A 25,995-nucleotide genomic window follows, 5' to 3' on the forward strand; every position below is an offset into this window, starting at 1 on the left:
CTTCCATTCTCTGCCTTCTTCACAATTAAAAAAACATTAATAGTCGAGGAAAGATGCAACTGTATCGTTCCCGCTCTCTGCTCTAGCATTTAACTACAATAGACAAGATTACGAGGTGTCTAATTGCTGAGGGAACTGTATTCTGATACTTGTGTTGATACTTGGGTTCCCCCAGCAAACGTCTGGTTCAGGGTTGATATCATCAACTGCTATAATGTGCTGTTTTAGCCTAAACAGATGCCTCGTGACCACAGATCACAAGCTCGGTATTATTCACAGCAAAAAATAGACATGTGTAGCTGCACCAAATAAAGAGCTCACTGTACTAAACAACAACGGTTAGGCCTTTACTGCTCCAAGGGATTCCTGCTGTGTCTGTGTAGGAAACAAGCTTCTTTTCTACCGGCCACACAGGCCGTATTTCCAGACAACTGATTTGTTAAATAAAACAGGACCTTGAGATGAGGGTAAGTTACTTGGCTAAGTCACTGGAACAGTAGAGCAGACAACATTTACCAGTATTTGGCTATTATTCAGTATAACGCAGTGTTCACGTTGTCAATGAACATTCTGACTGCAAGTATTCATTGATGACCCTTTCTCTCATGTCGATGATGAAACAGTAACTTTAATGAGCAGCTTCTTGAAAACAAAAACTGGCAAAATCTCTATTTAATTAAATATGACAAGAAAATGTCAGTACTTCGTCTGTGTGGACAGACATCTAAATTCCGAAGATCACAGTGGGGGCAGACAGGCACCACAGGAAATTGTTCCACTTTATCCAATTAAATGCATGCACATCTCCTGCAAAATCCTAGCTGTGTTAGTGCATCCTTGTTGTTGGATAAGAGATGATCGTGTTGTATATTTGAGATGATCACATTGTGCTGGCATGCTTGTTGCCCATGGCCAGGGTCGAATTGAAGACTAACTAAGCCCTAGGCCTAGGCTATTTTAGTGAGTTTGCTGAAATCTGCAGGTTAAAAAAGAAAAGAAAAAAATATGTTAAGGTTAAAAACATGACAGGCTGGTCTGCTGATGTTAGCATAGCAGGGTAAACACAGCTGCTGCTAATAACATTAACAATGGCTCTGTTTGATGTAGGTGTGGCAAAGAACCAGCATTGACAGTATTACTGACAATTATTAGTGCTCGCTCCGTCTGTCTCTCACTGTGTAAAGTTGTGCCTTGAAAATAAATTGTGACTAAAATTATCTGTGACTAAAAAGACCAAGTTGAAACTTCCTGCCAAAATTAACACTGGTGTAAAGTCACCACTCGTAATTGTAACCAGAGGAAGTTAGGGCAGTTAACAGTTAAAAGGGTGTAATTTATGTATATTTCACTAGGTCAACATATTCACATTGATTTAGTCCCATTATACAGTCCATGATCCTTTGTAAGGCAGCGTTTCCCATTTATACCTTCTCAGAATGTGCTATTGTGACTGTCATTGTGCATTTTTTTTCAAATGAGATTAATTAGGCTGGATGACAATAGAGCAGGTAGTCTGCCCTGTCAAACGTGATGGTGATGGAGATCAACTCTGTCATATTCCATCATCAGCCAGAGTAACTGAACTCTCCTAGACCATTAGCATGCAACGTAGCCATGCCTCAGTTCATTAACAGCAAAATGGATCCTGCAAAGCAGTTTACAAAATTAATTATCCTCCTTCTGCCAGCACTGTCACGACAGGGCCATGGTCCCAAAATTGACCTACAATTTGCAGTAGGCAAATTTAGTTCAGTCAGTCAGGTGAGACACTTGCTCTCTACTGCAAGACGTAGTCGTCTTGAGCAGCACGTGGGGAAATCGTCCCCTGCAAATCTTTATTGTTCTTTACTGACAACTCACGACAGGTAACAGATCAAATCAAGTTGAAGTATGCTGCTGTTAAAACTAACCCTCTTCTACGGGCATCCGGGTGGCGTTGCCTACCAACACGGGGCTCACCCGTTTGAATCCCCATGTTACCTCCGGCTTGGTCGGCGTCCCTACAGACACAATAGGCTGTGTCTGCCGGTGGGAAGCCGGATGTGGGTATATGTCCTGGTCGCTGCACTAGCGCCTCCTCTGGTCGGTCGGGGCGCCTGTTCAGAGGGGGGAGGGAACTGGGGGGAATAGCGTGATCCTCCCACGCGCTACGTCCCCCTGGCGAAACTCCTCACTGTCAGGTGAAGGAAGCGGCTGGCGACTTCACATGTATCAGAGGAGGCATGTGGTAGACTGCAGCCCTCCTCAGATCAGCAGAGGGGGTGATAGAGCGGCAACCGGGACGGCTCGGAAGAGCGGGGTAAATGGACAAGTACAATTGGGGAGAAAAAGTGTGTGTGGGGGGGGGGGGGAGATTTAACCATCTTCTTAGCTGTCAATTTATTTATTTCGCTATTTTGAAAGAGCTGTACCTCGTCATCACCAGCGTGCTGTAATTCGCATACTAAATATGATCCTAGGCACTTCGGCTAATGTGATGTGAGCATCCTCCTCTCGGTGGAACAATACACTGCTAAGTGGTGATGTCAATAGGAAACAGACCCTGACGCCCCTGCACTGAGTGCCAGTCGGCTGCAAGTGAGTTTGTGTATTTTAGCCTCGTAATTTGAAGATGCTGTGCCATTAATTAACCTGGTGCTATTGGAGTCAGTCAGGAGGGTTAACGCTTCCACCGGGAACATCTAATTGGCTAATCATCCTTTTACAGGTACACCTGGTTACTGCTACCTGCTCAGAACACACACACAAATATGTGTGCATGTCTGTGTTTTCAGGGACGTGCACACCTGTACAATATCAAATAACACTTTTCCTATGGATAAAATTATTCCACTGCACCAGGGAAGCCTTCAGACATGTCCCACTTTGGTCTTCATTGAGTAATCTGCAGCTGTAGACAAAGTAAACATGTTTAAACATGAAATGGGTGGTATGCCTATGTGCAGAGTACTTTCATTTACGTAGGCATTTGTTCCTGGGCTTACGCCACCTGGGAAGAGTGCTGTCTATACACATACACGCTAATTTGGTTGAACAAATACTAAATTTGTTTGTAGAGGGTTTCTTGAAACGATTAATATACAGAACAACCCAGTGGCACAGCCAGAGGGAGGTGGGAGGATTTTGCATTTGAACCCCTGGAATATTTTTTTATATTTTCAAAGCCAAAGTTTGTGGGCATAAATGTGTTGTGGTACATCATGGCATAGTCAGTCAAATAACGCTGGTGTTGTTCTACAGCGCCCACAAGCTCAAATGATAGTCATTCATATGGATTTGTATAATAAACCAATCAAACTTCTTAACCAGCCACTTTGTTCATGAGACTTTTTAGCCTGTCATGACTTTCCTTGAAATCATGCTTTTATTGTTGTTTTATTTGTCCTACTATCTGCTCCCAAAATAACCAGGCGGCCAATCAGGATGAAGTTTGTGTTCAGGTTGCGAGGGACTTTAACTGGGTTTATTTGACTAGTTGGGATGTCTTGGGTGCTCTAAAATGGATGGCTTGAGATGACACAAGGACTAAGTGACTATTTGGGCCCCTGAAACAACTTAAAAACAATGAATTGGCTGACGGCACTGGAGCTTCAGACAAAGTGAAGTGCAGTACAGCGCAGCAGTAATGCATTGATGATGTTGAACATATATTTTTCAACCCCTCCTCAAATAAACTCCTGCCTAGGCAAGTGGAACAACCCCAACCTGAAAAAAAAAATCCTAGTTCCTACTCTGGCCAATGAGCTGTATGGACCCATTTGTCATTTGTCTCAACCTCAAGATATACTATGTATGCTTCTGGCCTGGGCTGTTAGCAAATTAAAAGCAGACAGGATTTGAAACAGATGTAGAGTCACATGTTTGTAATGCAGCCTGCCTTTGATTGTGCGTGTGTGTGTGTGTGTGTGTGTGTGTGCGTGCGCACTAAGATTCATATTGTTTCTCTTTACTGGAGTCATTATATTCCCTGTGGTTACTGCTATGTATGTCTCTTCACTGAAGCACCAGTGTCCCCCGACTGCTGCTGAGCCTGACATCAGAGCTCTTTTTCAGCTAGTCCTCTCCTTCCCTTAAGTCACTTAGAAATAAACAGCCGCTGCTCTCAGAGGACCCGCATCTCCCAGCATGCACCACAGCTGTCTGTAAGCCAGTTCAGATCCCAGTGAGAGGGCGCAAGACAGGGGGTCAGAAAAGGTCAGAATGGAAAAACTACACTACCCAGCACACAGTAGGGAGCTGGGGGTCACAGCTGTGGTTATCGATGACCAGTGGTTTAAGAGAGTGTGTGTGTGTGTGTGTGTGTGTGTGTGTGTGTGTGTGTGTGTGTGTGTGTGTGTGTGTGTGTGTGTGTGTGTGTGTGTGTGTGTGTGAGAACAAAGAGGTCCTCTCTGTCCCCTTCTGTCTGTCTGTGGGACTGCCCCCCCCCATAACAGCTGCCTGCTGTTCATCTCATCTATAGCAGAAGAGTGGGAGAGAGTGGGAGGAGTGAATGGGTGGAATTTGGAGGACGGAGGTCACCCAGAGTGAAAGAAGAGGGGAAAGTGAAGGGAAAATAAAGGAAAGATCTGTCACATCTCAGGAAAATTATAGTATGCCGGTCCGGGTTCACTCCATGTTGGATGCACTTGACACCAAGCACAGGAATGTCCTGTGGGCTTCATACACAGGAACATGCCATGGGCTTCGACCTTACAGTGTCATCAAAAGCAGACGTGTGATTTGGGCAGTCATACTTTTGTGTTCAGCGTTGTGCTCTGGGCTGGTTAAGAACTTTCTTGCCAAGCAGAAGGTCTTAGAGCGTCCTTTTTTTCCACATCCATCATCTACTTTCGCAGGTGTAAACAAGCGGAGAAGGGTTAAAATCTCACCTGTGTGGTAGATATAGACTCCTACACACTTGCATAACTGGTGTGTTTTTACTAATGCTCCAGTATTAAAACCATTTAGTGATGTTGACGAAGCCTTCTGATGAAGGCTTTTGATAGCAAAACATTAACAAAATGTCACCATTTATGCAAGAGGGCAGTGCGTGGGTGTTTTTGTCTCTGTACCAAACAGGAGGGCCAGGTCTTAAACTTGTCCATTGTTGTTCTGTGTCAGACTTTAACACGGATGGTCGTGCTCAAACAGTAACAGGAGGGATACATGGAGGAGAGGGAAAGTGCCACGGGTGTAAAAATGGCATCCCTCGGTCAAATAAGGTGAATTATTGGCATTTAACCCAGTGTTTATTTTAACTTCTGGTAATCTCCACCATATATTTATATTATACATGTGCGTGTGTTTGTGTGTGGATTGTCGCATCCGGATATTTCAGATTCAAGTTGTTAATCACAAAAGCATACTAAATTGTCCTGTAAATAGTCTCAACATCCTGCCAGTCATTTGATTAGCCTTTGCCACCTGACCCAGATCTGGAAAAAATAGGGGGGGGGGGGAATGGAGAATTGCGACAGAACTGCATTTGAAGGTAAGGCGGAGAGGGTGATGCTTCACAGAGAGAGAAAGAGAGAGAGAGTCTGGACAGAGAATGAGAGAGGGGGAGAGAGACTTATTGAACAGATCCCCACATAAGCCATCATCCTGACTCACTGGCCCACTTTATCCTCTTATGTAACAGGCCAGCAGAGTCCATTCAGCTCCTCTCTCTTCCCTCGCTTTCAGGAAGGGCAGAAGGGACGAAACAGAGATGATGGGGGGGGGGGGGACCAGGCATGGAAAGAGAAAAAGATGAGGAGAGGAAGAAGTGGGAGAGAGCGAGAGTTAGAAAGACAGAGAGCACTTTCGGTCACCCTGTGGGATTCTGGCAACAGCAGCCGCCATCCCGACACGGTTGCTATGGGAACCACTTATTCATTGCGAAGTCTCTTTCACTCTTACTCTGTTTTTCTTTCATGTGCTCACACTCTCTCTTTTCTCTCATTTGTACCTCAGCCTCCCTCCGTTTTCCTTCTCCCTCTCTCTCAAGGCCTGTTTGTCGTTCCATCCCTCTCTCCAAAAGTGTGAAAGAGAGCAGAGGAGAATGGCGAAGCCAGTGAGCCAATGAAGCCCTGAGGTGCAGAATAAGCTCTGCGAGTGTCTTTCTGAGAGGCAGAGAGATAGATAGGTGGTGTGATCGTAAGTCCAAGCTGAGTATGGTCTCCTTACCCTTACCATTACTTACCATTATTATTGGGTAGGTCCGCTGAGCACGGATGCTCCTATTCAGCGACACCCTGCTTCACATTAATGCCTGGGGAGTTGTCCAGTTCAACTGCACATCACTGAAAAGCTCCACCACAAGCAGTCGAGGGTTAAATGTGCAGAGGGTAAAGCATCGTTCACTTCCCACCCAGATGTCTGTGGGGGACCAAACTGGCAACCTTCCAGCCTCATGCCCAGTCCTCTAACCTTTAGGCCACCACTGCCCCCTTCCCTGTCCTTGGCCCAGCATTAGCATTGCTGCGTTTATTGATGTACTGTGGGTAGGCTGTAGGGAGAGCAAAATGAATGGAGAGGGGGTTAAAATGGAAGGTTTGTAAGATGCTATTGGGAATAACAAGGCAGAGTGAAACAGAGGGCTTTTGTATAGTGATAGAAGACAAAAAACCCCAAAAACGATAGTTTCGCCAGACACAGTACGCAGCAAAAAAAAGTGGGACAGTAGCGGGATTTTTATAGTTGGGCGAGACAGTGAGTAACTTGGTTTAACAGGACAGGACACATGGGGGAGTTTGTTATTATAGAGGAAGATTTGACAGAACAGGTCAGACTCTGTGAGGAGGGTGGAATTAGCGCTGGAATTTGTTGATTAATGAATAAAATACTGACTGCAGCGCTGAGACGTGTTTGTATCAGCTACCGTTGTGTCCTTCAAGCTCTGCTGTGTGTGTGTGTGTGTGTGTGTGTGTGTGTGTGTGTGTGTGTGATTTTGTATGTGTGTGTGAGATTGTGTAGTATGTGTGTGAATGCGTGTGAGATTGCATACGTGTGTGAGTGTGTGTGAGATTGCGTATGTGTTGCAGGGGGCTGGTGGTGATAAGCTGACAGTGCTCAGAGTGATGCAGAGCATGGGGTGATAGAGTGGGAGGGGTGCAGTGGTGGGGTGCACTCTGCTGACAGATGGCCTCTATAAATAAATGTGATAATGGGAGGCGGGGGAATTAGAGAATAAGGAAGTAGAGGGGAAGAATAGGAGACAAGGTGGAATAGGAGGAATAAAGGGTGGATGAGAGAGGAGAAAGAGGGCGATGACGATGAAATTGATGCGGTTGCTTTTTTATGTTTTATTCTCTTAATTGATCTAATTTCATCTGCTCTGGCTGTGTATTGAAAGTAATACCGTAGCAGCATTTAATGTGCGGATGCTGCTCACATACAAGTAACGGAGTTGTATCCTCTGGATCACTGTACATCTTACTAGCATTTTAGTACGCCGCTATTTTTAGCTTGTCATATACGGTATGTACCTTTGTGGTCTGAACTGCATTGTCTTACTGCAAAACCAGTTGTCCAATTTTGGACCAATAAAGTGAAAAGTGGGGCAGAGAGGAAGGGGGGAGGGAAGAGAGAAGGGATTGATAGAGTTACAGAGAGAGAGGGAGTGAGAGAGGAAGGTGAGGGTATCCAGACATGATCCCCACTCATGACTCACCAGTCACACGCCACGTGTCGCCTTGGTCTCAGCCAATCAGCAGCGCCTGTTTGGGTCAGGTGACGCAGGACGGCACCCCCCCCCAGCATGTGTCACCACATAGAACCCATGCTACTGTGTCTTTTTTATCTCTTATCCGCTCATATCTGTCAACTGCCTTCTTTTCTATCTTCCTCTAGAACATGTGACAAAGAAAAGGGAGGAGGAGCGAATGAACAAGCAAGTTAAAGTTAAAAGAGAGGCGGAACCAATTTGCAGTTTCGTACGTGAAGTGAAAGGAAGCATGATAATTTACGACCCAAGGAGGGACTGAACCATTTTGAAACTCGTGTTGTCTAATGAAAGACAGGCATGGAAAGCGTTACTTTAAAATCAAGTGGAAAATGTTTGTTTTGGTTTTTTTTGGTGGACGCTAGGTTATCACTTGAATGCAGCGATAGCCTCCATCCGTCTGTCCATTCATGTAATCAGTCACTGAGCCAGGTCCTATCTGGTACTATAGGCTAGCAGCTTGGTGACAAGTGATTGAGGCCTATCAGTGAAACGGGTGCCTTTCACTCTCTTGTCTCCAGTTACATTGCTTGCCTTGGGTTATGGTGTGTGTGTCTGTGTGTGTACGTGACGTGTCTGTGTTCGTGTCACCCATCTTCTTTGTCCAGAGGTAAGATAAGGAGAAGGGGCTCAGTTTCCCCTCTTGCCTCTCTGTCTTCTGGCCTGTCTTCCTGCCTTTGCAGCAGTTAGCACAGAAAAGGAGAGCACAAAGTACCGTACTGTAGAACCAGACTGCCAATGCTGCACAGCTGATTATGTTTAAGTAAATATTGGCAGTAATAAGTACATACACAACCCGATATTTAACTCTTTTCATGAATAAGTCCGAACCGGGACCCAGTTGTACCAATAGCCACGGGCCCCATCAGGCTCCGGTCAGATAGCAAACCTCTAGCGTGTAGGGCTTTCTGCTTTTCTGTGTTTGTCTCTGTGTGTGTTATGGCTTGGACTCTGGCCAAGTTTACAGGGAGACTGTTAGCATTTGTGGGCCCCTGAGGGATAGAAGACAGACCATGGGGGAGAGGAAGATTGACCAAAAAATGTGAGTGAGGGTCAGTTAGGAGTAAGCTTGGTAAATTGAGGGAGAGAAAGATAAGCAAGTGTATATTTGTGGGCGGGGTGGGGTTAGGAAATGTAACTGTGCTACTTCAGGACATCAGGAAGCTTCTCGCTGACTTCCTCTATTTCTGCTTGCCTGGCAAACCATAGCCTATGTAGACATAGACAGACACGAGCCCTGTACAAGACATGTTTCCCTATAGTCACATGTTTGTAAATGTTGCCTACTTTTGACAGTGTGTGCGTGTGTGTGTGTGTGTGTGTGTGTGTGTGTGTGTGTGTGTGCGTGTGTGTGTTATAGTGATAGAGGAACAGAGAGACCCTCATTATTTTCGTGGCTGTGCTTAATACTGTTATATACTTAACATTTTCTGATGGGCACACTAAAAGGAGAGTAAAGTGCCACATTTTGTCTGCAAGTTAATATGACCATATATTATTAAAAACCAACTGAAGTTAATCTATCCATATCTCCGAATACTTAAGCTGTGACCGTTGCCTTTAGTTTGTCAACCAAAGACAGAATTTGCCAACATTTCTTCAAAAACGTGCCATCAGCTGCAGCAGTTTTAAGGAGTGGCTGTTGTTGTTTTTTTCCAATAGTGCGTATTTCCCTTTAGAGTAACACTTTAGATGGGCTACTGCACTGGCAAATGTCTTACATAGGGTGGTTTGCGTATCTGGGCTGTGATGCATTGCAAGTCCACAGCCTGTGTGAAAGAAGATGGAAAAGTTGGGTTTTAAAGACGCTTTCAGTGTACGTTAGTCCTAAGACTGTGCTCCCTCGCCAGTGTTTATTCGCTTAGGAAAGGAAGGATATGACCCAGCACACACACACACACACACACACACACACACACACACACACACACACACACACACACACACACACACACACACACACACACACACACACACACACAAACCTCGTCCTGCTGGCCTTGGGTCAAATCCAAAATCTGAGTTTCGTTCCAGGCTGAGAGGTTCATTATTTTAACAATGTGACATTTGCTCTTTTGCATTTACTATTACATGAGAGTAAAGCCCAGCACTTAAATGACAGCTATTGTCAGCTATTTCTAAAGCCAAAACATATGAAATCATTATAGTGGGAGAACATTTAAGAGATTGTGACCGTAGAGCTTTAAAATATCGAGCATTAAACACAGAGTCGTTTTTTCTTTGACAAATTGGTGTACATACCGTAGTATTTTGAGAGCGAGCCCTTGAGATAAAGACCAAGTGGAGTCAACTTAAAAGCTGAATTAAGGGAAGTCACCTCTACGTCTCCTGTTTCGTGCCAGCTTTGCTGACTGATTCAAACCGCGGTGAGTCAAAGAAGTGATTCAGAGTGATGATAACTGTGATACTTTACCTGACGTACGTTGGTGTCTTCTTCTTTCTCCCTTGTGTCCATAGCCTCTCGCGCAGTGGTGGCGGCTGATGCCCAAGGATGCTGCCAAGATGCCGGAGAGCGCGTGGAAGCTGGTCTTCTACACCATGTCGTGGTCCTACAGCACCTACCTGCTCTTCTTCACCTCCTACTCCTTCTTCCACGATCCACCCTCCGTCTTCTATGGTAAGACGCACCACGGCGTGGACAGAGAGGAGGCAGAATGTGTGCGGACATCATCAAACCAAAACACCTCATTAATCATTAAACATTAATCAATTTATCTTACCTGGATTATTGAGCATGCATCAAGAGACCTCATTAATCATTTATTCATTTGATCATTCCTTTCTTTATTCATTTTGAGGTAGGGGCAAATACACCATCGTGATGATAATATGGCGACACCAGTGAATCAGTTATGACGTTCGTGACACCTTTGTGTCAGTATTGTGGTCAAACTTGACTTCTTTTCATTCATGCTATGCCTCAGTGGAAGTGAAAAAAAAATTTTTTTTGCTTCTATGCAGCCTGTGCATTGCCTTTGTGCACTGCCCGTTGACACCTATGTCCTATCAGATTTGAACCTAGGTTGTTGTTGTTTTTGTTTTTTGACACTTGCGTTGTCATCTCCTGACTAAATCCTTTCTTGTGTTGTATTAACTCAGATGTACATCACTTTGGATAAAAACGTCTGCTAAGAGAAATTGTAAAGTGGAGATCTTTCCATGCTTTTTTGGGGGGGGGGTTCCCCCCTTTTTCTCCCCAATCATATCTGGCCAATTACCCCACTCTTCCAAGCCATCCCGGTCGCTGCTCCACCCCCTCTGCGGAGGGCTGCAGACTACCACATAGTTCCTCCGATACATGTGGAGTCGCCAGCCGCTTCTTTTCACCTGACAGTGAGGAGTTTCGCCAGGGGGACGTAGTCTGTGGGAGGATCACGCTACCCCCCCCCCCCCGAACAGGTGTCCCGACTGACCAGAGGAGGCGCTAGTGCAGCGACCAGGTCACACACCCACATCCGGCCCCAATTGTGTCTGTAGGGACGCCCGACCAAGCCAGAGGTAACATGCGGATTCGAACCAGCAATTCCCGTGTTGGTAGATAATGGAATAGACCGCCATGCTACCTGGACGCCGATCTTTCCATCCTTATTAACCCTACAGCTTGTGTATCTGGTGTACGCCGTATCTTTACCCCATTAGAATACTCTGTGGACTCGACCCATAGCTTCAAGGAGAATAGCTTTGAATATTCAGATCATCTGCTCAGCACAACATGTACATAGGAAACCTAACGTAATGACAGAAAATGTATTCCTAGGACAACATAGCTATAATCTATAAAATGAGAAGCTGAAGATATGACAACCGATCACAATGCCACAATGATTCTCTCACCCTCCAATCACAATCATGTGGATTGTATTATTTGAGTTATAAGCATCTTACCCTACGTTCGTGATTAAAAGGGAGGGATGGCATCACACAAGAACTTGGCATAAAGGACGTTGGGCTGACGGTTTCTGGGCAGCTTCATAAACGCTGAACTAACCTACAAATGAACTTGACCTGAGACTGACCAAAAAATAAGCTTAACCACCTGCAGTTTAAGATAAATAGGTTTGTGTTTAAAGAAAAAAAAAGCCGTTTTTTTTTAGACGAGACCGATTGTGGCTGTACTTGGCCCCACACTCACATTATCTGTGCGCAAACCTTTCAACACATAAATATGTACGGATACACGCAGGCATACACGCCCACACGATCCTTGTTTAAAATTTGTCAATACTTTCCCTTTTATCCTTTCAATAGACATGCTGCCGCCAGACAGCCTGTTAGGAACGGGGGGAAAGAGAAATGAGGAGGTGGGACGGTGTTTGCTGTGTTCTTCAGTTCCGCTCGTCAGCATCTTTTATTCGAACAATTAAATTCAACAATTAAAACAGAATACTAACTGGCGTTTGACGTACTAGCTAACCAGCATGCTTAGCTACGATCATCCATCCATCTATCTATCCATCCATCCATCCATTCATTCATTATCCAAGCCGCTTATTCGAAGTCGGGTCGCGGGATCCTGCTCTCGGGATCCTTATCCTGCTCTCAGGGTCGCGGGGATGCTGGAGCCTATCCCAGCAGTCATTGGGCGGCAGGCGGGGAGACACCCTGGCTACGATCAGAAACCCCAAATTAACATCACATAGAGCTAGCCAACATTTACACACCAATATCACACCAAAAACATACTGTAGCGAAATCAGGGGGGCAGCCCGGTAACCGTCGCCACAGCGCGAACCCGTATCTCCTGCACCGCGGGCAACAACGTGAACCAGTCGACTAAAGGGTCTGACCCGTTAGCCAAGCGCTATCGAGCCTATTCATTCATGATCGTTACAATATTCTCAATGACTGCTACCATGGTGGTTACCTGTGCACCCTTTTTAGATATGACCGGAAGCCACGACTTTGTAAAACACATTCATATGACCGAGTTTGACTCACTAAACTACACAAAATAAAACAGCGAAAAGTGCAGACAGCCATCTTGTCTCGAGTACGTTTACGTCAGTGTTTCTCAACCGGGGGTCCGCGGACCCCTAGTGGTCCGTGGTGTAATTGCAAGGGGTCCGTGAAAATAAAATATCTTTAAAAAAAAGATCCTATGACATTTATAGAAATAGGATTATTTTACTCAAATGTGACTGAGACCTTTATCTACCTAAACTATAAAGGGTAACAGGACTTTTTCTTTAATTACATCTGTTTCACAAGTGTAATCTATTGTATTTTAATAAGAGATCTCGCTCCCGTTTGCATTGTTAAAAGTTACTGCATAAAAATTCTGTTGTTACATATATCTGAAAGTTACCGAATACATATTCTGTTTTGTTACATATATCTGAAAGTTACTGCATAAGAATTCTGTTTTGTTAACTATATCTAAGTTACAACTGAAAGCTCTTATTTTTGTCCCAAAGAGTGAATAAATGCTATAATGCAATTTAAAATGCAGTTTCTACTGTTTCTATCAAATTGCAACCCCCCTCCCCCAAGATCAGGTGGAGGGGTCCTCAGGGTAAATCAAAAATACGCAGGGGGTCCAGGACCCCAAAAAGGTTGAGAACCACTGGTTTACATGACACTTAAAAATTGAATTATTGCGTTAGTCCGACTAAAACCGGACTTTTAAAATGCATGTAAACATGTTAGCTCGACTGAAATCGAAGTTGTAATAGTCGGACTAACACACCCGGATAATGCGATTGGAAGTCGATTTACTTCTGCATGTATACACCTTAGTCGGACTGGAGCTGGTCGAGGCGATCTGCGCACGCGCTAACTTTCCGCGCGCCAAGTCTGAACCGGAAGTCGAACTGCGTAAACAGAAGAAGAGGGCGACACAAGAAGAGGAAGCCAGTAACTGCAAACATGGCGAAAACATCAAGAGCTCATTTTTGGACGGATGAAGAGACGGAGTATAATATGCTTACTCATTTGAAAGAGCTGAACATTTTAAAATACATGGACGGGAGGAAGACAAGAAATGGCGACTTATTCAAAAAAGTAGCGGAGCAGATGGTCGGGGTAGGGTTTAAAAGGACGCCGGAGCAGATCCGCGTTTGGTGGAAGCACCTTAAACAGGCGTACTACAACGCCAAAAAATAACTACCAGTTGTTGTGCTCTACGTGTGTGACGTAATAGGTCAACCGGTAATGACCCAATACAAACAAGCTGAAAGAGTGCATATCGCTACCTATCGTAGCGGAGCCCACACGACTCCCTCAGTAAATCGATTTCCCTCCCACGCATGTATACTGGGACCAAAGTCAGTAGTCGGACTAATGAACTAATCGAGCTATAACCATAGATCGACTAAACTGTGCATGTAAACGTACCTTTGACTTCCATTACAACTTGCCAACAGTGCTCTAGCCCCATTAATTTGAGTAGCCCGATGTGATTTATGTTCGTCCATTCGACATATTTAAATCACACTTCCTTCTTTTTACACCAAAATCAAGGGCTAACATGTTTGGTATATTCATAAACCAGTACACAAGAATGTTTATTCACTAACCCGTTAGGAACAGGGGAAAAGAGAAATGTGGACATTTCTGCACACATCCACATGTCCGCGGGCGGCATGGTGACGCGGTGGTCAGTGCAGCTGCCTCAAGAGGAACAGGTTAGAAAGGTCAAATTCCGCTCCATTTTGATATCAGGAAGCACATTATGTGAGGACCAGCTGATTTTGTGAAACGGGAGAAAATTAATGTTTTTTGTTTTTCTGTTGTAGGAGTTTGTTCATTGGTTTATTTAATTAATGGGTGGTATTGTTTCTGATGTATGTGTCCGCCCTGTGATGGCCTGGCGGCCTGTCCAGTGTGTCTCCCCGCCTGCCGCCCAATGAATGCTAGGATAGGCTCCAGCATTCCCGCGACCCTGAGAGCAGGATAAGCGGTTAAGACAATGGATGGATGGATGTTGTAGGAGTTTGTTCATTGGTTTATTTAATGGGTGGCATTGTTTCTGATGTGTGTGTCAGCCCTGTGATGGTCTGACGGTCTGTCCAGGGTGTCTTCCCGCCTGCCGCCCAGTGACAGCTGAAATAGGCTCCAGCATCCCCGCAACCCTGAGTAAGGATAAGCGGTTTGGATAATGATTGAATTTCGTTTTGCAATGTACCAACTGAATGCAATGAAAAAAAACAACATTTGGGAAGTAATTTGCTGGTTTAATGGACCTAATGGCTGTTAAATGCATCACAGGTTACGTATTACTGTAACATTGATGCAGGATAGATGTGTGATGAAGCGCTGATCCTTTATGTATCTATGATGTATGTGTGTGTGTATACATATATATGTATGTGTGTGTGTGTGTGTATATATTATATATATACATATAGCGCTTTCTTTCAAAACCGTCAATGGTGTTGTGAGTGCTATATATATATATACACTACCGTTCAAAAGTTTGGGATCACCCAAACAATTTCGTGTTTTCCATGAAAAGTCACACTTATTCACCACCATATGTTGTGAAATGAATAGAAAATAGAGTCAAGACATTGACAAGGTTAGAAATAATGATTTGTATTTGAAATAAGATTTTTTACATCAAACTTTGCTTTCGTCAAAGAATCCTCCATTTGCAGCAATTACAGCATTGCAGACCTTTGGCATTCTAGCTGTTAATTTGTTGAGGTAATCTGGAGAAATTGCACCCCACGCTTCCAGAAGCAACTCCCACAAGTTGGATTGGTTGGATGGGCACTTCTTTGAGCAGATTGAGTTTCTGGAGCATCACATTTGTGGGGTCAATTAAACGCTCAAAATGGCCAGAAAAAGAGAACTTTCATCTGAAACTCGACAGTCTATTCTTGTTCTTAGAAATGAAGGCTATTCCATGCGAGAAATTGCTAAGAAATTGAAGATTTCCTACACCGGTGTGTACTACTCCCTTCAGAGGACAGCACAAACAGGCTCTAACCAGAGTAGAAAAAGAAGTGGGAGGCCGCATTGCACAACTGAGCAAGAAGATAAGTACATTAGAGTCTCTAGTTTGAGAAACAGACGCCTCACAGGTCCCCAACTGGCATCTTCATTAAATAGTACCTGTTAGAGCCTGTTTGTGCTGTCCTCTGAAGGGAGTAGTACACACCGGTGTAGGAAATCTTCAATTTCTTAGCAATTTCTCGCATGGAATAGCCTTCATTTCTAAGAACAAGAATAGACTGTCGAGTTTCAGATGAAAGTTCTCTTTTTCTGGCCATTTTGAGCGTTTAATTGACCCCACAAATGTGATGCTCCAGAAACTCAATCTGCTCAAAGAAGTGCCCATCCAACCAATCCAACTTGTGGGAGCTGCTTCTGGAAGCGTGGGGTGCAATTTCTCCAGATTACCTCAACAAATTAACAGCTAGAATGCCAAAGGTCTGCAATGCTGTAATTGCTGCAAATGGAGGATTCTTTGACGAAAGCAAAGTTTGATGTAAAAAAATCTTATTTCAAATACAAATCATTATTTCTAACCTTGTCAATGTCTTGACTCTATTTTCTATTCATTTCACAACATATGGTGGTGAATAAGTGTGACTTTTCATGGAAAACACGAAATTGTTTGGGTGATCCCAAACTTTTGAACGGTAGTGTATATAGATATATATATATTTATATATATATATATAAGATAATGATAGTGGAGGCAGACAGGAAATGGCGAGGGGGGGGTGAGACATGCAACAAAGGTTGCCGACTGGATTTGAACTGGCGACGGTTGTGACCATGTACTCTAACCATTGGGCCACAGAGGCGCCCCTGAAGAGTTGATTCTTAAAACAGTGCTGTTTTTTTTTTTTTATTCCAATAGCCTCCCATCCTGTTCCATCAGAAGTAGATTGGTGTCGATGCCTACCAACACGGTTCGAATCCCTGTGTTAGCGCCGGCTTGGTTGGGCGTCCCTACAGACACAATTGACTGTGTCTGAGGGTGGGAAACTGGATGTGGGTATGTGCCGTGGTCGCTGCACTAGCGCCTCCTCTGGTCTGGTCGGTCGGGGCGCCTGTTCGGGGGGGGGGGGGCTGGGAGGAATAGCGTGATCCTCCCATGTGCTATGTCCCCCTGGCGAAACTCCTCACTGTCAGGTGAAAAGAAGTGGTTGCCGATTCCACTTGCGTCAGAGGAGGCATGTGGTAGTCTGCAGCCCTCCCCAGATCGGCAGAGGGGATGAAACAGCGACCGGGACGGCTCGGAAGAGTGGAGTGATTGGCCCGATACAATTGGGAAGAAAAGGAGGGGGGCAAAAGAGAAACAAAACAAGAAGTGGATTGGTGTTAGGGCTCTGGTCCAGCCCTGCCCCTCTGAGTGGAGTGTGCATAGGCCGGCTGACAGTGCTAGGTGCATCTTTAAAAGCCACATCACCTCTACTACTGTCAGCCGAAGATTGTGCAAGAGGAACCTACTAAGGCTGGACTCCTAGGAAAAGGAAAAAATAGAGAGCGAGAGAAAGAGAGAGAGACAGGGACCAACAGATCTAAAGTGAAGGCTAGAGAGGGAATTTGCAAAATAAGGAGAAATGAAAACAAGGGGGTAGAAGCAAGGGAGGGCCTGGAATAGTTGGAGGAAGAGATTGTGAAAGATTATCCAGACGGGGTAGAGAAAAGAGAGGGCTCCAGTTCCCATAGTCGCCCCGGGCAGCTCTTCCGTTGCAATGCGGCTGGAGACCTTCCCCTCAATGTTTAATGACGGAAGGTCCAATCAATAAACATTACACGAGGTCCGAATGTAATACCATCCCACGGTAGACGCAAGTTACTTTAGCAACCGAGCGGAGAGTTGCCTGCCAGACAGCCGTCCCTCGTGTTAGGGAATAGAAAGCTTAGCTAGCCCTGGCCCTTTTATTTTACAGATTTTGGGCAATTTTCACCTGTGAGACCAAGAAGTTCCTCTATAATTCCCCCAGGATAAACCTCGATAAGCCTCGACCTTTCTAGTCCTTATAAGCTGCCTGTTCACATATGGCACTCCCCCGGGATGTTTATCAGTAGTGTGTGTGTGTGTGTGTGTGTGTGTGTGTGTGTGTGTGTGTGTGTGTGTGTGTGTGTGTGTGTGTGTGTGTGTGTGTGTGTGTGTTACTAATGTGATATACCAGATTTTTACAAGCGTGATGATTTTTTTCTACCATGATGCATAACCTGTTTTTCCTCTTCAAATACAAATGCTATTTAGATTCGCAGGTACGACTGCAGAGTAAACCATCATCGGTATCTTTATAGGAGAACAGCCACTAATTGCTCTCTGCAGCAGAGGGGTGAATGCTTGGTGGACCCAGTGGTAGTTCCACAAGCCAGACCAAATAGCTAACCTTTCTTCGGTTTCAGCTCGCATTGATTAGTGCTGAGCTCTCAGTAAAAGGTCATAAGCCTGTTTGCAGCGCCCCGTGAAAACCATGTGACAGTTGCCTCCTTCTGATCTGCAGTGAATCTGAAAGGGTATTTCCTTTTGCAGACAGGCTGCAACAATTACCCATCAAAACCGCCAGACTGCACCAAGAAGCTTCAAGAAACAAACTAACTCAAATTATCTGCAGAGCGAAGCAAAGGTCGACATCTGTTTGACTTTACACGTTGAAAGTGTTTAACACAGCTTCCTTATCTCGAAACATCAAAAATCCTCTTCCACCCACCACTTCTCCTATGTTGAATCATAGCTACTGAAATGAATTTGGTCAATTTCATTCTTAGAATTTCGTTTTGCCCGACCCATATGCTCTTCTCTTAGCCTCGGAAAGAGTTAGCAAACTTTCTACGCTTGGGCTCCGTTCTTCCGTCACCTTCTGAGTCGTTCTTTATCACAGAAAAGTACGGTGACAGGGTGGATTCCAACTCCTCTGCCATAAAAAAAATGAGTTACAGTTCCTAATGTGTTTTATCCTTGGTGCATATCAAACCCTAACCCCTCTCTCTCTCTCTCTCTCCTCTCTCTCTCTGTCTCGCTATCTATCTATCTATACAGGCTGGAAGAGTGGTATGTCGGTGCCTACAGACATCGCCATTGCCTATCTGATCCAGGGTAGCTTCTATGGTCACTCCATCTATGCTACAGTCTACATGGATGCATGGAGGAAGGACTCCACCGTCATGGTGGTCCACCACGTCATCACACTGGCACTCATCAGCTTCTCCTACGCCTTCAGGTTAGCTTCCCATCGTTGATGTCCTGCCTCATAAGTCAGTTGAAATTTTCAGGTCTTCAGATTGGGTTTTGCGGGACGAGGACAAATGGATTCAGAGGCCCGAGGGTCGTGAAACATCCCTGGCGCATAAATTTGCTTTGTAATCTTTCGAATTATGAAATTAGGTGGCTCACCTGGTAGAGCATGTACCACATAAGGTTGAGTCCTTACTGCAGCGGCCTGGGTTCAGATCCGGCCCGGGCCTTTTGCTGCATGTCATCCCCTTTCTCTCCCCTGCCTTTCTTGTCTCTCTCTACTCTCGCTATCTCATAAAGGCAGAAAATGCCCCCCAGAAAAAGAAAAAAAAAGAAAGAAAGGCAAAGACACTGATGTTGGAGCTGCGGTGTTGTCTCGCAGCAGCGGTTTAGAGCAGGTGTAGACAGGGAAGGCAGCGTACAGATGGTTGGGGTAAGGGTTAGGCAAACAGGGGGCAGAATGCTGCATACGTGTAAGGCTGTCTGCAGCTGAGTAGATTTCACAGATAGGCGCGGATCCCTACTGCAGAAGTCAACGCTCAGCAAAACTGCAGAAACAGGAAAACCTGATGAAGTTACCGTATGCAACACTCCAGTGTGTTAACGCAACTAAAATGGAACAACCGGTGGCGGAAGACGGCGCCCTCTCTAGTGCCCTTGAGAGGGCAGTTTTCTTTGCAGTGCTGCCAGTCTCACTTCTTAAAGAGACAATCCTGGTTTGACTACAGTGTGTCTTCAAAACACACCGCTCAGCTAGTTTTTTTATTTTTCAGTCCTTCCATTACTATTTTAATTGTCACATTGTCTGTATTTATCACTACATCCTTTTTCTTTCTTTCTTTCTTTTTTTTATATTTTTACCCCTTTTTCTCCCCAATTGTATCTGGCCAATCACCCCACTCTTCCAAGCCATCCCGGTCGCTGCTCCACCCCTCTGCCGATCCGGGGAGGGCTGCAGACTACCACGTCTCCTCCGATACATGTGGAGTCGCCAGATGCTTTTTTTTTCACTTGACAGTGAGGAGTTTCACCAGGGGGACATAGCGCATGGGAGGATCATGCTATACCCCCCCAGTTCCCCCTCCCCCCGAACAGGCATCCTGATCGACCAGAGGAGGCGCTACTGCAGCGACCAGGACACGTACCCAAATCCAGCTTCCCACCCGCAGACACAGCCAATTGTATCTGTAGAGACGCCCAATCAAGTCAGAGGTAACACGGGTATTCGAACCAGCGATGCCCCGTGTTGGTAGGCAACGGAATAGACCACTATGCTACCCGGACACTACATCCTTTTACAGGTGTACTTATTGTGCAAAAGTTTGCGAGTTTGATACCTGGTACCAACATTTCCTGAAACCATGGAAATGCCGCCAATCAAGGGCCCACTTAGGAGGTGGTGTTAGATATTCAGTATCATTAGCTGAAGATGATGTTATGAAACTCGGCGAGTATGTATTTATGTATCTTTCCTTATGAAAATCATATAAATGTGCAGTTTGTAAGTAATGTGTCATCTCTGCCCTCCAGATACCACAACGTAGGGATCTTGGTCTTGTTCCTCCATGACATCAATGACATCCAGCTCGAGTTCACCAAGCTCAACATCTACTTGAAATCCAGAGGAGGAAGCTACCACCTTCTCAATGATGTCCTGTCCAATATGGGCTCCATCAGCTTCAGCATCACCTGGTGAGGCACACAGTAGACATCTATACACACACACACACACACACACACACACACACACACACACACACACACAATTCAGATTCAGAAATGCCAGGGTAACCCCAAACAAGCACTTTTTTCATTTTCCACATTTTCATTTTTTTCCACTTCCTCCACCCCCCCCTCCCTTAGGTTTTGGTTCCGTCTGTACTGGTTCCCTCTGAAGGTGCTGTACGCTACATGTGTGTCCAGCCTCCAGTCTGTCCCCAACATCCCCTTCTACTTCTTCTTCAACATCCTGCTCCTGGCTCTGCTGGTCATGAATATCTATTGGTTCTTGGTGAGTATAAACAAACAAACGCACACACACACACACACACACACACACACACACACACACACACACACACACACACACACACACACACACACAGTCTGCTTTGGTTGTCTAAACAGCACACAGGCAAGTAGTAGAACCCTATGAAATCCCATTTTCACTCATTTTTACTGTTAGAAAGTTGGTGTGGTCAACTACAATAATGAAAAGCAAAGCAAAATGGCCGCCTCTTTGACTTTTTCTCTATCCCATACAACAATCCCATATGTGTTTATGGGCATGTGCATGCTGTGATGCACACACTCACATGCACGAAGACACAAAAGCATGATAAGGTTACTGTGAAGGAGAACGACGGATGGACTAAGAACACATTACTTTAAATTCATAATATGCTCACAAGTTTTGAAATAATTTCCCCCAAATCTCCAAAACTTCCATGTTTGTATCTGAAATCCATTTTTATGTCTCTATTCCGTGATTTCGTCCATGTTTTCTGCATCATGGCAACTGTAGGGTCCTAAAACAGGAGGTGAAATGTACTACTACTACTACTATTACTACTACTACTGCTTTCGGCTGCTCCCGTTAGGTGTTGCCACAGCGGATCATTCATTTCCATCTCTTCCTGTCCTCTGTATCTTCCTCTGTCACACCAACCACCTGCATGTCTTCCCTCACCACATCCATAAACCTCCTCTTTGGCCTTCCTCTTTTCCTCTTCCGTGGCAGCTCCATATTCAGCGTCCTTCTCCCAATATACCCAGCATCTCTCCTCCACACATGTCCAAACCATCCCAATCTTGCCTCTCTTGCTTTGTCTCCAAACTGTCCAACCTGAGCTGTCCCTCTAGTATAATCAGAATCAGAATACTTTATTCGTCCCCGAGGGGAAATTGGGACCTAATCCTGTCCTTCTTCATCGCTCCCAATGAAAATCTTAGCATCTTCAACTCTGCCACCTCCAGCAGAGTTGTGTTTTCATCAGTGCCACTGTCTCCAAACCATGTAGCATAGCTGGTCTCACAACCATCTTGTAAACCTTCCCTTTAACTCTTGCTGGTCTTGCTGGTGGAGGTGAAATATAGATAACTTAAAAACAAACGGATATATAAAAAAGTAAAGAGCCTTTGGATGTCTGACATTGCTGCCATCAAGTAACGTTGCCGCAACATTAACATTAATCTCTTTCTCTCTATCTCTCTCACCCACTTTCCCCGGGGACGTCCTCCATGGCCTCGGACAGTTCATCGTGGTGTTTGTGGTGAAGGTGCTGAAGGTGAAGGAGGTGAACGATGTCAGGGAATACGAGGAGGAGGAGGTTAACAGGGCAGCAGCGGGCCAGCTATCAGACCCTCAGGCAAAAAAAGGCAATGATGAAGATGATGATGCAGGACATCACAAGTCTACCCAGGGGTGAGCAAGCCGTAAACCTGTCATTAAACAGCCTGAGAGAGAGCACACACCACAGGCTGGGGACATAACCACCAGCCCAGACTGATGTCTTTGGCAGCGGCTGGTAGATTGGTCCTCCCTACCAGCCGCTGTCAGTGAACCAACATCGGTTTGAATCGTCGTTTCCATGAGACAGTACTTTCTAATCGCTTTGGCTGGTAAAACAGGGGGAGGTGGCCGGTAAACTGTCAAGTCACTACCGTTCGCTGACACAGGCACCTTATCAGATAGTTTTGATTGTAAGCTGCTGGGTAAGAAATCATAAAAGGGCGTGTGCAATATAATGAGAACAAGTGTAGTAATTATACACGTGATTTTCTTCTTTACTCTTTGAAAAAAAATTTTTTTAGAATTCCACCTATAGTGCCTGCTGACTTGGCCATTGTGGAAACTACCCCCAGCATCCGGCCATGCCACCATCACTATATCACAGCTTATCGACTGAGCTTTTATCTGGAGCTGTAAATACGGCTCTTTTGCTGCAGCGACCGAGTCGCCTCTGCCTTGGTGTGGCAACTCAACAGTCGAAGTGTCATGTGAACCCGTATCTTCCCAAACTGATTACAATTGCAGCCTTTGACCACTGCGGCTTTCAAGCCCCTTACCCTATTGATAACACAAACACACGCGTACGTTACCACGTAGCACTGATACCACACACAGACACACTTTACCACACAATCTTTGCAATTTATTGTGTGTCAGCAAATGGTTCCCAGCTGAGATAGGATCAGAGCCCCTGCCCTCACCCTGATGTGATTATGTGGCAGTGCTAACCTCACCGACTCTTATCTGCCCGGCCTTGAACACCCACGATAGCCTCCTCTCCACCTGCTAACACCACACATGTGCTGATCTTTTATCTTTCTATATCCCCCCCACTCCACACCCTCTCATTCTCCCCATCCTATCTCTGACTCCATCACTCTCATCCCCTCTCTTATCTCCCTTTGTGTGTGACAGGAAGCACGTGCAGAACGGAATTGCGAAGGAGAAACGTCTGTAGACGCCTCTCCGTCGCCACGGCCTGGCACTCGACTGCAAGTGCAAGCAAGACGAACGCTCCCGAGGGTTGGTTCATGCTGGGAAGGTGGCCGGGAGAAGGGCTTCGCTACAAAGAGAGGGAAAAAACAACTTAGAGCGTAATGAATTGTGTGTGGGTTTTTTTTTAAACTGAATTGTCATGTTTTGTTAAGTTTTATTTCATTGTTGTCTTTTTTTTTTATTGTAATAGCACTGTGAATGTCATTTTAGGCAGCCTGTTGTCTGATTATTCTTAACATTACATCTGATAGCTTTTATAGAAATAAAACAGGTTTTTTTTGTTTTTGGTTTTTTGGCGAGATTCTCGTGTACAGTACCACTGGGTGTGTACAAACATTGTCGTCATCATCATTACCATCATCCCTGAAGTACACAGCACCCGGATGGGACAAGGCTTGAGTATTGATTCTGTAAACATCTGGGCTTACGGGTAGCCTGTAGTGACCCGATAAGACAAACAAAATTCTGGTGAGGGGTAGTTTTCATCGGTAAATTCTGTCCAAGGTCTCCCCTCCCTCTCTCCCAGACCCCCGGAGAGACGGCCTGCTTGTGAAGCAAGCGCCTAAAGGCCACGTCTGGCGTCTCTTTTGTTTTCCTCTGCACCACTCCCTCCTATCCCTTCCTGACTTCAGGTGTGAGGTAAGGGCGAGACTACCAGAAAGGGAAGTTAGAGCACCGTTTCGTGCACCGTAAAAGTACGGCTACTGTGGTATGAGTGGGACTTCATAGTATTGTTTTACTGGTGTAAATTGATCTTCGCATCTTCGCCCAGTTCGAGTGTCCCCCCCCAATCAGTAGAACAGCTACAGCAGTGTGTGCGTGTGTGTGTGTGCGCGCGCGCGCGTGCGCCCACACTCAGGCAGTTATACATGGTGTGTGTGCACGTGAGCAGGGTGTTTATTTGTGTGTATGTGTGTGTGTGTGTGTTGGGGGGGATTAGTGATGATCTTGTCATGAAAGACTCAGAATGCATTGTTGCTACTATTTTCAATGAAAACATTTCACTACTTAGTTTGATTTTTTTTGTATTGTTATTTTTATTGCTCTTACTGGTGATGAATAGTTTTTGGAAATACTTACTTGACATTCCTGTCTGGAAAAAAAAAAGTATTTTAACTTTTCCTGTCTTTTTTTTCCCCTCCCCTGTGTGTTGTATAGTATCTGTTGCTGCACTGAAATGAAGGCATACAAGCTAATTGCTGGTTTAATGACAGCAGATAGCTAGAATTGATTGACTGGGTTTCTCTATATTTGTCACGGTTTCATCTTTTTTTCTCTTTTTTTTTTTACCAATATGGATTTAAATGAGATTGGTAACCATTTCACTTTGTGGTGGCGGCTATCATGTTAAACCAAAAGTCGGAGCAATGGCCCTGAACTGATGTAATGCTAAAAAAAAAAAATCAAGAATGATGCATTTAATATATTGCACACAACATGGTATTCAGGAATGCATGAAGTTGGAATGGTTTGGAAATATGCTATGAATTTATTTTAAAAACAAACAAAGAAGAAGAAAACAATCTACTAGCAAATGTAATCTCAAAACTGTTTTATAGGCGTGCAGAAGTCATCTTTAATGTGAATCCATATAGAGCAGCAGAGACCACTGACTGAACATACACTCACACACACACACACACACACACACACACACACACACACACACACACACACACACACACACACACACACCTGCCTCCAGCCCTTCCTTTGTATTCGATGTGTGCTTGTGTGACCTTACGCCGCACCTTTTCAGGAATCCAATGCTGTGACTGATTTAAAAAAGAAGAAGAAAAGAAACAGAAAATATATGTATATACTTATGTGGTACATACATTCTTCCTACCTTTTTCGATCAAATTCAAGCTCTTGTGTTGATGAACAGCAAGCTTGTTGCCGGAGCAGTCCACACATGTCGTCCTGGCTAACCCTATGGGCCTGTATGTGCTCTGGGCCCAGGACCAGCTAGCTAGCTACCTGTCGAGTTTAGCTCATGATTTTACATTGTCATTGTTGATCGTTGATTACAATTTGTTGATTTGTTTGGAAATTGCTGCTGTCTTTTACTTTTTTTTTTTTTTTTTTTTTTAGAGAGAGCACTGTTTGTATTCCCATCCCACGTCCCTTCTCTTCTGGTTGTGTGTGAGTTGATGACCAGATGCCCAGGGACCAGATAGTGTTGTTTGTTCGTCACTCCAGATCGGGCTCATCTGGGCTTAGTTTCATTATCTGCCCCCCCCCATTAGATTTGAAAGTCAAACTTACAAATAGCATCGTATTCATGTAATACACGTGTACTATAAGTTAATATAGCACGTCAGATGATGCTGTGCATAATAACACATCGTAGACTTTGTTTAGACATGTTTAAATTCCTCCAAAGGCGTTGAGAAGCTCTTGCTTAGCTGTTGACCTTCTCAACTTAGAGAAAGTAAACCTGAGGATGTGTCTCCTGGTCCAGCTGATTTCCCCCTACTACCACTTCTTAATGATAAACATAATGGAGGAGTGGCTTGATTAATTTGGTTTTGTTTACGGATTGTAGAGGGACTAAATCTGAATTGGGGCGGCAAGGTGGTGCAGTGGTTAGCGCGGTCGCCTCACAGCAAGAAGGTCCTGGGTTCGAGCCCC

The 25,995-nt window shown here is 44.9% G+C and overlaps 1 protein-coding gene across 1 annotated transcript in view; it reads left to right on the forward strand.

The window, feature by feature from the left end:
• The window catches only part of cers1 (ceramide synthase 1), a 48,066-nt gene extending 24,743 nt beyond the window's left edge, over nt 1-23,323 (forward strand). Inside the window, exons 2-7 of the mRNA XM_056277792.1 lie at nt 10,163-10,322; nt 18,660-18,840; nt 20,385-20,546; nt 20,718-20,865; nt 22,109-22,278; nt 23,281-23,323. Of these exons, the coding sequence (XP_056133767.1) occupies nt 10,163-10,322; nt 18,660-18,840; nt 20,385-20,546; nt 20,718-20,865; nt 22,109-22,278; nt 23,281-23,323 (864 nt within the window). The remainder of the gene's footprint in view (nt 1-10,162; nt 10,323-18,659; nt 18,841-20,384; nt 20,547-20,717; nt 20,866-22,108; nt 22,279-23,280) is intronic.
• The last annotated feature ends 2,672 nt before the right edge of the window (nt 23,324-25,995 follow it).

The sequence above is a fragment of the Lampris incognitus genome, chromosome 3 (genome assembly GCF_029633865.1).
Source record: "Lampris incognitus isolate fLamInc1 chromosome 3, fLamInc1.hap2, whole genome shotgun sequence".
Classification (NCBI taxonomy): Eukaryota; Metazoa; Chordata; class Actinopteri; order Lampriformes; family Lampridae; genus Lampris; species Lampris incognitus.